The following is a 13,531-nucleotide window of genomic DNA, read 5'->3' on the forward strand; positions in this document are numbered from 1 at the left end:
TACAGTATGCTCTACTAACTTTCCTATTCTCTACTCATTTGTCCTTTAAAAAAAAAAAAAAAAAAAAAAGAGGAAGCAGAATGGCAAAGGCAGATGTCTAATACATACCCAAATGACTTTGTTAGCTTTTTTGTTCCTACAGGTTTATCACTGTGTTGTAATTCATAGAACACCCTTTGTAATGCTAAAGGGACGCTTTTAGATGAATCGTCCCCCTCGGTTGGCATCATGTATACAGCCTGAAAGAATTAATTCAGATTTAAGAATTTATTCTGAGAAGATGCAGGGAAATTTAAAAAACAGTAAGAATTTAATCTTCATGTTTTAAAAAATCATTTCTAATAACACAATGGCTAAGATTGTTGTTAGGGCTTTTAATGATCCCCAAATCGATGAGAAAGTTTACAAAATCATGAACATCTTTAGGGATACTGGAAAACACAAAAATGCAAAAATAAATTTTGAAAATCACCACCCATGTGAGACGGAGTTTCGCTCTGTCTCCCAGGCTGCAGTGCAGCGGTGTAATCTCAGCTCACTGCAACCTCCGCCTCCCAGGTTCAAGCAATTCTCCTTCCTCAGCCTCCTGAGTAGCTGGAATAACTGGCATGCACCACCACGCCAGGCTAATTTCTGAATTTTCAGTAGAGACGGGTTTTCGCCATGTTGGCCAGGCTGGTCTCAAACTCCTAACCTCAGGTGATTTGCCCACCTTGGCCTCCCAAAGTGCTGGGATTGCAGGCGAGACCCACCGCACCCGGCCTCACCCATATGTTCTTGATAAAAAGATAATAGAGAAAGAAGCAAACAAAAAACAAAATCACCCCCCAGAGAACTACTTTTATTTCCTACTTATTGGAGCACCATTTCTTAACTTAGCATTACTTGTGAACAAAACATTTGATAAAAACTTAAATGTCACTAGAATTACCCACACTGAGCTGTCCCTGGGATATATCACGACAAACCTGTCTGGGTGGCTGTGCAAACATGCTTTCAAGGCTGACAAGCCAGGCAGCTCCCTGCCCCCCACAACCAGGTGTGCCGATCTCCTGTGCTGCTTCATAATAATCACATGTAATTCTCAAAGTAGAACTGACTGACTCAGCTATACTAGATTTAATGTATGTCTATTCTTTTTATTGAAATTTTCAATAAAAGTAAGTTGCATTGACTTTTCAACTCAGTTTTGATATAAAACTTTGCAAATGTTGCTGTTAATGGATTTTATGATTGTTTTTCTAAATACCTTCACAAGGTGATTTCTAACACAATGTTAAGTCTGTAAACTTAGGTCATGGTTAGGCATGGTGGCTCACGCCTATAATCTGAGCCCCTTGAGAAGCTGAGGCAGGTGGATAGCTTGGGGTCAGGAGTTCGAGACCAGCCTGGACAACATGGTGAAACCCCACCTCTACTAAAATATAAAAATTAGCCGGCTGTGGTGGCAGGTGCCTGTAATCCCAGCTACTCAGGAGGCTGAGGCCAGAGAATCACTTGAACCCAGGAGGCAGAGGCTGCAGTGAGCCAAGGTCACACCATTGCACTCCAGTCTAGGTGACAGAGCGAGACTCCGTCTCAAAGGAAAAGGTTGGCGGTGGTAACTCTGAAACACTGAAGCAGTTTACAAAGTAGGTGTCCCAACACTGGGGAATGAAAATGCAGCATGAACTAGCAGCCATCTAAGGAGACAGGGCCAGGGGAGGGAGACTGGGATGTTTGTTGAGAAGACTTTGCTCTGATATACCTGAGAGGAAAGGGTGGGCAGAAGGCTGCAGGAGAGGAACACTATCCATTTACCTTTCGTAGCTGATTCGTGAAAAATAACGTCTGTAGCAGGCTGTTCATGTAACAAGTCGCTCCCTGATTCTTTAAGCCGACATAGCCTGTGTGCTTCTTTGAATCCCACCTGAAAAATCAGTTCAAGGTTGAGGGGATCTTGCAGAGATACCCCACTGCTCCTGCAGTATGTGTGGAACAATCTGACTCAAGGTCAGCCTTAAGGAAACCGAAGCCAGGAGCACTTGTCACACAGCATCCTTCGATGGTCACCGATACCCTTCTGCTTGCTCCACTGTGTGAACTGGTGCAAATGCAACCCCCACATTCACACAGCCCTCGAAGCACCTGCCTGCTGACAGTGGCACTCCTGTCACTGATCAAGCCCAGCACCAACAGACACTTAAAGGAGACCTGCAGGCTCATACCCAACATGCCTCACAGTAGAGTCTGGTTACATAATTACACTTATGACACGCGAGGTCAGCACAACATGAAAAAAGCTGAAACTTATCTTTTCTGTAGACCCACACACAAGAAGAAACAGGAGTGTGTATTTGCCAAGTTTTGCCTCAGACTTCTAAACTCCCAGAGCTTTTTTTATTTTGTGATTTTGGTGGTTGTTTGGGGGAAGATAAGATTCTCGGAATTAACTATGTCTTGTACCTTTCCACCCCCACCCCAAGTAGTAAAAGGAAGCCACAGAGAACAGTGCCAGAAAGTAGAGCAATCCTCCCACCTCCACGCCCATCTCCCTCTGTACACAATGCCATGACATGAACACACGACAGTCACCAAGCAGGACCAGTGCTGGAGGAGACACCTACTGCGCAGTACCATTCACCCACCCTGCCACTCCAGGGGTTAGTTCCCAGCCTTGGAAATGCTCAAGTACACCTAACGGCCTGGTCATGCCTCTTTACTCCTCGCTCACCATGTTAGTTGTTGGTGATGCTCGCCTCTTCCCTCAATCCCCTCTTCCTCACACTCGGAGAGGACTTCCTCCCTGCCCTCATCAAAGTAACAACAGAGCACCTCTGCTCTGGGTATTTATGTACTGGTTATTATACAATTATGTTCCAAGGGTCTAACATGTAGAACTGCTCAATCAATCCATTAAAAGAGTGGCAAGCGGGCATGACTCTGTGTGCCACAGAGCAAGCGCAAAGAGGACGCTTACTGATTAAATATGTGCATCTCTGTTACATGCATGCCAAAGCTTCTTTCACTGCAGCACAAAAGACATTTTTAACAGCACCCAATTAAAGAAAAACTTACGCAACTCCATGGGGAGCATCCGCCTGTACAAAGACTTCAAAGGTAACTTTGTCATCATCTATAAATCCTTTCTCAGGATCGGTCACTTCCTATAAAACATAAATAAGAATATCCTGCTTGAATAAGAACACACACTTTATTCCCAAGAGACAAATTACATTAGTACCCTGTATTTAATACAGATTAAAATACTTTTTAAAACATACATCCCAACTTTGTTGCTAATTGTAGACTGTTTCAATTTGCTTTTAACAGTGGTCTCACAACACACACAGCAAATGCTTGGCACCTCAGAGGCATCCCAGAGGTACCCAGGGGCTCAGAGCCACAGCATGGACAGGAGAAATCTGTGCTCCTCCAAGCAGGCGAGGGGAGGGGCTGGAGAAGGCAATGATAAGTGACTTAGCGGAGTAAGAAGGAACATTCCTAGATTGTTCCACCGGCTACCACCTCTGCAAAAAGGAGTCAAAATGAACTGAATGAAGTTACTGGAGTCACGTGGAACCACTCAGTACTATGCCTGAATCATGAAAGGACCTCAAACAGCATTATGTCTTTTAAAGGAAATTTAGCCCACTGGGAACTCCCTTTGAATAACTGACTACAAGGTGAGACGTGAATCCAGAAAGCTGCTAAAAACCTAGAATAGGAAACTGGAGAAAACATGTTTTCAAAGACACCTGTCCAATTCAGAAAGCAAAAATCAAGCTCTAAAATGAATAAGGGACTTGAAAAATCAAAAAGGTAAGGGAACAACAAGCAGTAATGCACCGATTATTTAGACTAAATACACCGTTACTTACACTCCAGGCCATAAAATTGGAAAATCCCCAATCATTTTCTTTATGGAAGAACAAATGACTAATACGACGACTGAACGACTTTTCATCATCTCTGTAATTTATTATCTTCAGCACTGCTTGCGCATGGCAAGACCACGACCTGTTTAAAAGAATAATCTGAGCCTTAGTTGACATATTCACCAGATGTTACACATTTTTAAAGACAGTAAACATAGCACACCAAAATTCCCACTGATGTTTTTGTTGCTCTCTCCTTTCCGGTTGGGGTTAAAGGTAGGACGGAGGCATTTTTACCTTCAATAGAAAAAAGGGTGTTTGGGGCTCCCCCAGTGTATTCTGTAGGGATTTCACTCATGGTTTCATTTTTTAATTCCTCAGAAGTTGGAAATTTTAATTGTATCTATACAATTTTGAACTTTCAATACCAGTTGTGGATTCTGTACAAGACTACAACTTTTTGGTCAGATAATAGTTATTAGGAAAGAACCAAAAAGAACAGATGGGTGGATGTAAACCTCTGCTTCTACTGCTGATATAAGGGTCACCTCTCAGTGTCGCTCCTGCCCCTGCAGCCCTTCAGTGCTATGCCTCTCAGGCTCTCCTAGGATGCCCTCCAGCACACATTGGGGAAAAACCAGCCCCAAAACCAGCACCAGGGAGCTCTGTGGCCTTAGTTTGCTGTCCTGCCCTGGCATCGAGGAATTCACTGTCGAGGCACAAATTACAACCAAAAGAGAACTACTGTATGCAGTCAACTGTGGGGTGAACCACAAAAGGGTCTCTAAATCCAGGTTCAAAAACCATACATACAGCCCCTTAAGCCACAGAAAGTTAAGGCTTTCGATTAAAGTGGTGCCTTATAAATCAACGCTACAACTGAACCCTGAAACGGTTTGACTCTTCAGGACAAGGGTAGGACAGTGCTGTTCCCGCAGCACTTCCTGCTTGCTCGGGACGCTGACACTGGGTATGGACCATTCACTGTTTTTCCAAAGTGCTCTTCAGGCTAAAGTTGTCCATCAGACTGAAACAAACCTAGCCCAAATACTCATCAGATCACATCATAATGTGAACAGAAGAGGAAAACTTTTTAAACCATCCAAAAGCCCTGGCTGCATAAAACTACCTTGGCACTTCTTACTTAAACATTAAAGAAAATGAAAGTACAGCCGGGCAAAGTGGCTCACGCCTGTAATCCCAGCACTTTGGGAGGCCAAGGAAGGCAGATCACCTGAGGTCAGGAGTTCAAGACCAGCCTGGTCAATATGGTGAAATCCCGTCTCTACTAAAAATATAAAATTAGCGGGTGTGGTGGCACACGCCTGTAGTCCCAGGTACTAGGAAAGCCAAGGCAGGAGAATCGCTTGAACCTGGGAGACGGGGGTTGCAGTGAGCCAAGATCAGGCCACTGCACTCCAGCCTGGCGACAGAGTGAGACTCCATAAATTTTATTCCCTGGGGGAACTGACAGAACAGCTAGAGCCAGTTCACTCCGGGGAACACGTTACTGAGGGTTCCAAAGGGTCACAGGGAGACTAGGATAGGTGCAGTCCAAGTCAGCAGCCTCCCCTGGCTCTGATGCAGACAGTGGTCCGCACTCCCAGAATCAACTGGGTTTTTGATAAAAGGTGAATTAATTTTCTAATTCATATAAATAGAAGGACCATCAAGATTTCTCAGTGTTTGGACATTTCATAATATACATGAATGTTTAAATGTTCCTCAAGTCAGAGGGCCATGTTGCATAAATCCTTCACAAAGTATGTTTTACTTGTACTTTCTGAACAACCCGTACAAATTAGTTATCACACAATGGAAGGGATGTCTGGCTCTGACAGCTGCCATTTTCTGCTCAGGCAGAGTAAGAATTAAGCCTGGTGGCTCTATGGTCAGCTAATCCTGGTAGGCCCTGATTCCATGGGCTGGCAGATTCCAACAAACTATTTTTAGTTTTTTTACTTACAAGACAAAAATACACTTTTCTAGCTTGGGTATTATACATACACCAGTGGGTTTTAAAGAGAAAAACGTATTTAATCTAATTTAAAATCAAAAGACTATGTAGAGGCAGCAAATAAGATAGAATTGCACTAGGTTGATCGAATTTGGCTTCCAGTAATGTAATACAACTATGTGGGGGTTTGTAGTTGCATCATTTAAACTGTCTTACGTTGAATCAGATTCAGCATTGCACTGGAGAAAGAATCCTACGCTTTTTTGGTGTGGTCTGTCTGGATAAAAGCGTGGCATCACCATAATCTTCCATGGCAGATTTCGCACAAAACACGGAGGGCTAAGGACCGACTCACTCAGTCTGCTGAAGCGCTCCACAGTGAACTGAAAGGTTGCCTCAGAGCGCCAACTGGTGTCTGCAAAAAAAACACATCATCAGCCACAGAGCCTGTGCACTGACCAAAACCACTAGCATTAATCAACATGGAGTAAACTGTTCTATACATCTTGATTTAACTGCTAAAATCTAACGGTTCGAAAAAATTGCTTCAGATTTATTAAAAGCCTAAGACTGAGATGACATACAGTTTCTGAATGGATTAATTCTTCCTTATGAAGTCCAAAACTCACAGAGTGCTAACCATACACTTGCCATCCCTGTCAGACTGAGTTCCACATGAGAACAATGTCTACTTTACTAAAGCTGAATTCCCAAGGACCCCGGGCACCCCGTGAGTGGAGAGACTTTGGAGAGAAGGAACAACATGGCTCACATCTGTTCAAGGACAGGACTTCTGGGGGAAAAGACCACAACATGGGACTTGGGCTGACTTTAGGGAGCACAGAACACACAGGCAGGACTTGAGAGCCAGGAAAACAGCCATCCCCCTGGAAGCTCAGCACTGCTCAGAGGCAAGACAATGGCTACAACAGTAGCCTAATAATAAAGTTAACTTCATTAGTTCACAATTTTTGTAAAACTACTAGCCTGGACACCCTAGGGGGAGTTTTTTTTTGTTTTTGTTTTTTGTTTTAAGAAACTGGTATCTTTTCCCACATAAGCAGTATAAATCGTTCAATGATAATAAGACCAAAGGCTGATTTAAGAAATTTAAGTTTCTGCCAACACAGCGCCTCTTAGCAGAGGTCCAACTGAAGGTCTCCATTTAAAATTCAATCTTTCACTGATGACAGTGACTATTCATTTGCATGTGGCCATCGGTCAAACACCTTTGACAAACCCTGCAGCATCTCACTGCTTCTCAAACGACGCCTGTGAAGGCACGGTCCTCCTGCACCCACACCAATGTGTTATTGACCAATACTTTTTTTTTTTTTTTATTTTTGAGACGGAGTCTCGCTCTGTCACCCAGGCTGGAGTGCAGTGGCCTGATCTCCGCTCACTGCAAGCTCCGCCTCCCGGGTTCACGCCATTCTCCTGCCTCAGCCTCCCGAGTAGCTGGGACTACAGGCGCCCGCCACCTCGCCCGGCTAGTTTTTTGTAGTTTTAGTAGAGACGGGGTTTCACTGTGTTCCACCAGGATGGTCTCGATCTCCTGACCTCGTGATCCACCCGTCTCGGCCTCCCAAAGTGCTGGGATTACAGGCTTGAGCCACCGCGCCCGGCCGACCAATACTTTTATAAAGCATAATGAAATTGCCACAGCAAGGTCAACATGCTACACAAGCTTCTAAACGCTTCCTTTCAGTTTCTGTACCTATCTCATTATAGCCTGCACACAGCTCATGGACTGGCAGGAGATCCAGGGCCACACTGAGGGCCACGCTCTATATGCAGTGCCTGGAAGGCTGTTCCCGGCTTAGAATCAGGTGCTATTTTGACATCCCTGACCACCAGGCTCCTAAGGCACAAAACGAGACTTGTAGGCTTGAGTAAAGAGCGCGTAAAAACATCCTCCCATCCTTCATCTTCAGGCCCCTGAAGGCAGTCACCACGGCATCCAACAACCCTTCAGATTCCAAAGTTCACTAACAACTGAGTTCTCAGCATCAGCCACTTCTCGGGGAACAGAATTTGCTTGAAGTTTATGACTGAGTTTGGTCTTAAGAAAACATGTCCATCAGTCCTCCTGGGAGGGTAGAATTGAAATATAAAAAGCATGTGTGATGGTAAGCACTTCTACCTTCTTTGAGACACTCTTCATGCCAAACTTTTTTATTCCACATAACCCTGCTGAGTTGTTTACAGCACAGGCACTGTGGAAGGAAGAGCAGCTGAAAGAGGTGCATCTTGTCCAAGAGAATTATTTATATAAGCCTCTTTAAGGGGTATTACCCTAATCCCTTTCAGGGACAGAAGTCTACTAAAAGGCAAGAAACTTAAGTTTAAAATAATAATGTCTAGAATGGCATGGTGGAACAAGTTTTGCCATGTGTTTTTAGGATCATGCAATTCACAGTTGATCAGGAGTTAAGTTCTGCAAGGTAGACAAGAGACAAATGTCAATTCCTACATTTTAAGTGAGGAAATGGAAGTCTGCCAAGGCTGTTTTACAAGTGACAATAGAGGATTTTAATATCCAAGATTTGTCAAGACACTACGCACAGTGACCCTGACTCTGGTTTTTAAAATACCACTCCTGGAAGTTACCATAACACTCACAAAACGCAGGTCTCAACAAAATGAGACTACGAGCTTGCCCGCTTTACGAAGCCCATGTATACAGAACTGCACAGAAGCAACCAAATGGAAAATCACTGCAGGACCTAAAAAGCTGAAAGAAACAAGGTTATGCCTCTCTTCTAACTCATCTATTTTATATAATTCAGCTGTTTATAGGGTTTGATTTTATGTATCCCAAATCAATACATATTATAAATGCTTTTTGAACTTTTGCCCTATACATTAAATTTCCCGAGATATTCCTTAAATATTAAAAAGCCCCAAACAATGGTGAGACTCAGAATTAAAGTTTGCACTTGGTCCACCTGCTGCCCAGCCCCACATAGGCCACCATGTATCCGTCTCTGTGCCCCTGAGTGTAGCACTGTCCTGACACACAGTGGATAGTTCACAGTGCACTGTACACTCTATTTCAGCCTCACACTCAAGGCACATTTCTTAAAACAGACTTATCAAATCTGCTAAGCACGAAGTTTAGATGACACTTCAGGTGTATTAAAATTTCACCTCACTTCCTGAAAACTCTTCATACTAATAGAATAATGTAAAACTTTTACTAAAAAACAAAAGGTCTGGCTGGGCACGGTGGCTCATGCCTGTAATCCCAGCACTTTGGGAGGCCAAGGCGGGCAGATCACGAAGTCAGGAGATCAAGACCATCCTGGTTAACACGCTCTTGTTAACTGTCTCTACTAAAAATACAAAAAAGAAAAAAAATTAGCCGGGCTTGGCGGAGGGCGCCCCAGCTGCTCGGGTGGCTGTGGCAGGAGAGTGGCGTGAACCTGGGAGGTGGAGCTTGCACTGAGTCGAGATTGCACCACTGCACTCCAGCCTGGGCAACAGAGCGAGACTCCGTTTCAAAAAAAAAAAAAAAAAGGTCAGCAGGGCGCAGTGGCTCACGCCTGTAATCCCAGCACTTTGGGAGGCCGAGGCAGGAGGATCACCTGAGGTCAGGAGTTTGAGACCAGCCTGCCCCAACATGGCAAAACCCCATCTCTACTAAAAACACAAAAATAAGCCAAGTGTGGTGTTGTCTTTTTTTTTTTCTTTTTTTTTTTCCTTTTTGTGGAGAACGGGGTCTCGCTATATTACCCAGGCAGGTCTCGAACTCCTGGGCTCAAGCTATCCTCCCGCCTCTGCCTCCCTGAGAGCTGGGATTACAGGCGTGAGCCACCGCGCCCGGCCAAGTGTGGTGTTGTGTGCCTGTAATCCCAGGTACTTGGGAGGCTGAGGCAGGAGAATCGCTTGAACCTGGGAGGTGGAGGCTGCAGTGAGCTGAGATCATGCCATTGCACTCCAGCCTGGGCAACAAGAGCAAAAAACTCTGTCTCCAAAAAAAGTCCAATAAAAAGGAGAAGTGGACTTGGAAACCAGCTTTCACAGATATGGCCAGCCAGATTGTCCTCCTACGAGGAATTACATGAGACTGAGTGATGGAGATCTTTGCCCAAGAAAACACTTAACAGTATACAGGATCTTATGTACTATTTTTTGCAACTTCCAAGTATACTAGGGATTAGGAAGGACACCCACATTCCCTGCAAAATTAGCGCTTCATGCACAAAGACTCCAATCTGCCTGGATGCCACTAACATTAGCAGAGTACCATTTCATTACTGCTTATTTTTATTGTAAATGACAGCGCAACAAGCTTCTGCAAACTGCTGTCACCACAAATCCTCAACCAGACTCCTTGATAACTCACTACCTTCCAATCTGGTCCCTGGAGACTCTTATAGCAGCGGCAGCGGCAATTACCTACAGCACAAAGTTCCAACTGTGCACTTTGTTATATCAATTTTATCCTCCCAGGGCAAAGGCCAATGGACCAGTCTAGGCTTCAGTTGCAAAAAGAAAGGTAGGCCGGGCGCGGTGGCTCACGTCTGCAATCCCAACACTTTGGGAGGTCGAGGTGGGTGGATCACGAGGTCAGGAGTTCGGGACTAGCTGCCTGGCCAACACAGTAAAACCTCATCTCTACTAAAAATACAAAAAATTAGCCAGGCGTGGTGGCAGGCGCCTGTAGCCCCAGCTGCCTGGGAGGTTGAGGCAGGAGAATTGCTTAAACCCAGGAGGCAGAGGATACGGTGAGCCGAGATCGTGCCACTGCACTCCAGCCTGGGCAACAAGTGCAACTCCGTCAAAAAGAAAAGAAAAGAAAGGAAAGGAAGGAAAGGAAGGGAAGGAAGGGAAGGAAGGGAAGGAAGGGAAGGAAGGGAAGGAAGGGAGGAAGGGAGGAAGGGAGGAAGGGAGGAAGGGAGGAAGGGAGGAAGGAAGGAAGGAAGGAAGGAAGGAAGGAAGGAAGGAAGGAAGGAAGGAAGGAAGGAGAAAAGAAAGAAAAGAGGAAAAAAAGTTAAAGAAAAACACAACACTTCAGATTTTTGAATCAGAAAGGTTGGTAAAAAATTTCCCAAAATGTGCTGTTGCAGTGATTTTAGCTACCTTCTTCATTCTAATACAAGTTCTTGCAAGTCCTCGTCAATCCCCACAAATTAGTCTCATGGAGAACAACATTCTAAATCTAGATCCATCTAGATCTTCAGAGGCCATATTTGCTCTAAAACTTCCTTGGTGGCTCACACTTGTAGTCCCAGTACTTTGGGAGGCCAAGGCAGGTGGATCACCCGAGGTCAGGAGTTCAAGAACAGCTGGCCAACATGGTGAAACTCCGTCTCTACTAAAAATACAAAAAGTAGCCAGGCGTGGTGGCATGTGCCTGTAATCCCAGCTACTCAGGAGGCTGAGGCAGGAGAATCGCAAAAACCCAGGAGGTAGAGGTCACAGTGAGCTGAGATCTCACCTCTCACCACTGCACTCTAGCCTGGGCGACACAGCAAGAACCTATCTCAAAATAAAATAAAATAAAACTTCCTTGGGCCAAGTGCAATGGGTCATGCCCATAATCCCAACACACTGGGAGGCCAAGAAAGGAGAACTGCTTGAGCCCAGAAGTGCTAGACCAGCCTGGGCAACATAGAGATCCAGTCACTACAAACAATTAGTCACACATGGCGGTATACACTTGTAGTCCCAGCTACTCAGGAGACTGCAGAAGCAGTAAGCAGTCATCATACCACTGCACTCCAGCCTGGGTGACAGAGCAAGACTGTAACTCAAAATAAATAAAATAAAATAAAATAACTTCCTTGGACATCTCACAAAAAACAGTGAATGAGGAACTAAAAGTATAGAATGAGTAGATATAGTAAAAAATAATTCTGATACTTGCCCATAATTCTATGTTAACAGGATTTTTAAGTAAGTTCTCTTCCTCAACTATACAGGTCTCCCATCGCTATGTCATTAGCTACTTAGCTTCTTACACAAGAAATGTCCCTTACTAAGAAGTCTTCTGTGCAAATCAATCAAGTCTCTGATAGTTTGGCTACAGACAAAACTTCGAAAGAGATGCTTCCCAGATTGTGTGTCCTAGTCTGAAATGGACACTCAACACTCAAGTAAACAGGACACTCAAAAAAAAGGGGAGCTCTGAAGTCCACAGTCTTGGGGCATCATTAACAAAAACTTTTGGAGAAGCAATTTATGTTGCTTCTGATACGACAACCCTGAGACATACGATAGTAAATAAAGCTTGTTTAGCCAAGCACATCTATAACTTCCTAGAATCCTGTGCATTTTTCACAACACACTTATCCCCTGAAGAAGAGGGTTGCACAATTCATACTGCAGCTGGAAAATGCTGCCCTCAGCTACAAGTTCTTCTCCTACAGTCAGGACCACCTCCCTCCCGTGCACTTTGCCATCAGAAAGATATTACATGCTGGGTCTTTCAACGGCAACCATAGTTCCAAACCAAGGAAAGATGCTACTGAAGATTACTCAACCTTCTTGGATTATACGCTTTTTCCATCAAGGAGGTCACAAGAAGGGCATTTCCACTTTTAGGTCCTACGGTGTGGCACCACTGTCTACTAATTTAGTGAAATGTACCTCAAAAGGAAGGGGATTTTTACCCATACTTATGTTCTCATAAGTCATTCTCCCCAGGAGACACTTGTCAATGTCTAGAGACATGTCATGACTGCAAGTGGGGGGCAGCGGCCATGGGCATCCTGGAATGTACAAGACAGCCTCCCACAACCAGGAATTATCCAAGATGCCATGAGAAGCTGAGAAGCTCCACCCTATATCTATGTCTCCTCCCAAGACCTCCCCCCTAAAAAAAACAAAACACAGTAGGGAAATGTTGGCACAGATTGCTCTGTGGGAACTAGACTGGGAATGCTCCAATAGGGCGGGGCCTGTCACTGCTCCACAAGTGGCTAGAATGGATCCCAAAAGCACACCTGGCGCCTTAGACCTGGCCACACCTTCCCAAATGCACTCACTAAACCACTTTCGGCATCTCTAATGTCTGAAGTAAAACCTCCAAAGCCCAACAACCAGCGAGACCACACCCACACCATTGCCCTTGTCTACGGTGGAAAGCGCACTCCACAGGTAACAAAGCAGCGGGTTTAGACCACGCCTCTTTACCTTCCTCAGATATTGCCTCAGCCAGCTGCCAGGGGTAAACCGCACTGTGAGAGAACTCTCAACTACGGCTGCAGTTTCTCATGGAGGCTGAACTTTTGGCAGGAGGTCTGAACAGCAGTCCTTCTGGTGGTGCAGCCCGTGACTGATGGTTTCTTTCAACTGCCCCGTTACTCCCCTGGGAAGGACACAACCCTCATGAGGATTGATGGACATGCTTTTTGACAGAACATGGTTTCATATTACACTCAAGACTCCAGGGGCTGCATACTGCAATTATGGCTGCTCCCTACTCACAAGTGTGACCTTGCAAATGTTGAGGTCACTAATCTGATAAATTTAAAGAAGGAATGGTCTTGGAAGAAAAAAACTGATCTCCTACACAAAAAAAAGTCCATGCACATACATGAGTGTGCTTTCTCACAGAGAAGCTATAGACCAAAACTCAGGGAGAATGAAGGCCAAAGCTTGAATCCGATTTCATCCCTAACAGGAGTGGGGAGGGATTCTCAGCTATCATCAACTGATATACACCCTGCAATGAGAATGCAATGGAAAGCCAAGTTCCAATGTCTGCACG

At 44.8% G+C, this 13,531-nt stretch overlaps 1 protein-coding gene across 2 annotated transcripts in view; it reads right to left on the reverse strand.

The window, feature by feature from the left end:
• USP7 (ubiquitin specific peptidase 7) overlaps positions 1-13,531 on the reverse strand; it is a 73,607-nt gene that overhangs the window by 24,818 nt on the left and 35,258 nt on the right. The window contains exons 1-6 of one of the 2 annotated variants that reach the window (XM_002802389.4): positions 12,955-13,129; positions 6,031-6,229; positions 3,861-3,999; positions 3,058-3,146; positions 1,801-1,909; positions 109-239 (exon numbers count right to left, since the gene is read on the reverse strand). In XM_002802389.4, coding sequence (XP_002802435.1) covers positions 109-239; positions 1,801-1,909; positions 3,058-3,146; positions 3,861-3,999; positions 6,031-6,116 — 554 coding nt within the window. In that variant the 5' untranslated portion in view covers positions 6,117-6,229; positions 12,955-13,129. Of the gene's footprint in view, positions 1-108; positions 240-1,800; positions 1,910-3,057; positions 3,147-3,860; positions 4,000-6,030; positions 6,230-12,954; positions 13,130-13,531 lie in introns of those variants that run through there. The other variant, XM_015125591.3, reaches the window with a different exon arrangement.

Source organism: Macaca mulatta, chromosome 20 (genome assembly GCF_049350105.2).
Source record: "Macaca mulatta isolate MMU2019108-1 chromosome 20, T2T-MMU8v2.0, whole genome shotgun sequence".
Classification (NCBI taxonomy): Eukaryota; Metazoa; Chordata; class Mammalia; order Primates; family Cercopithecidae; genus Macaca; species Macaca mulatta.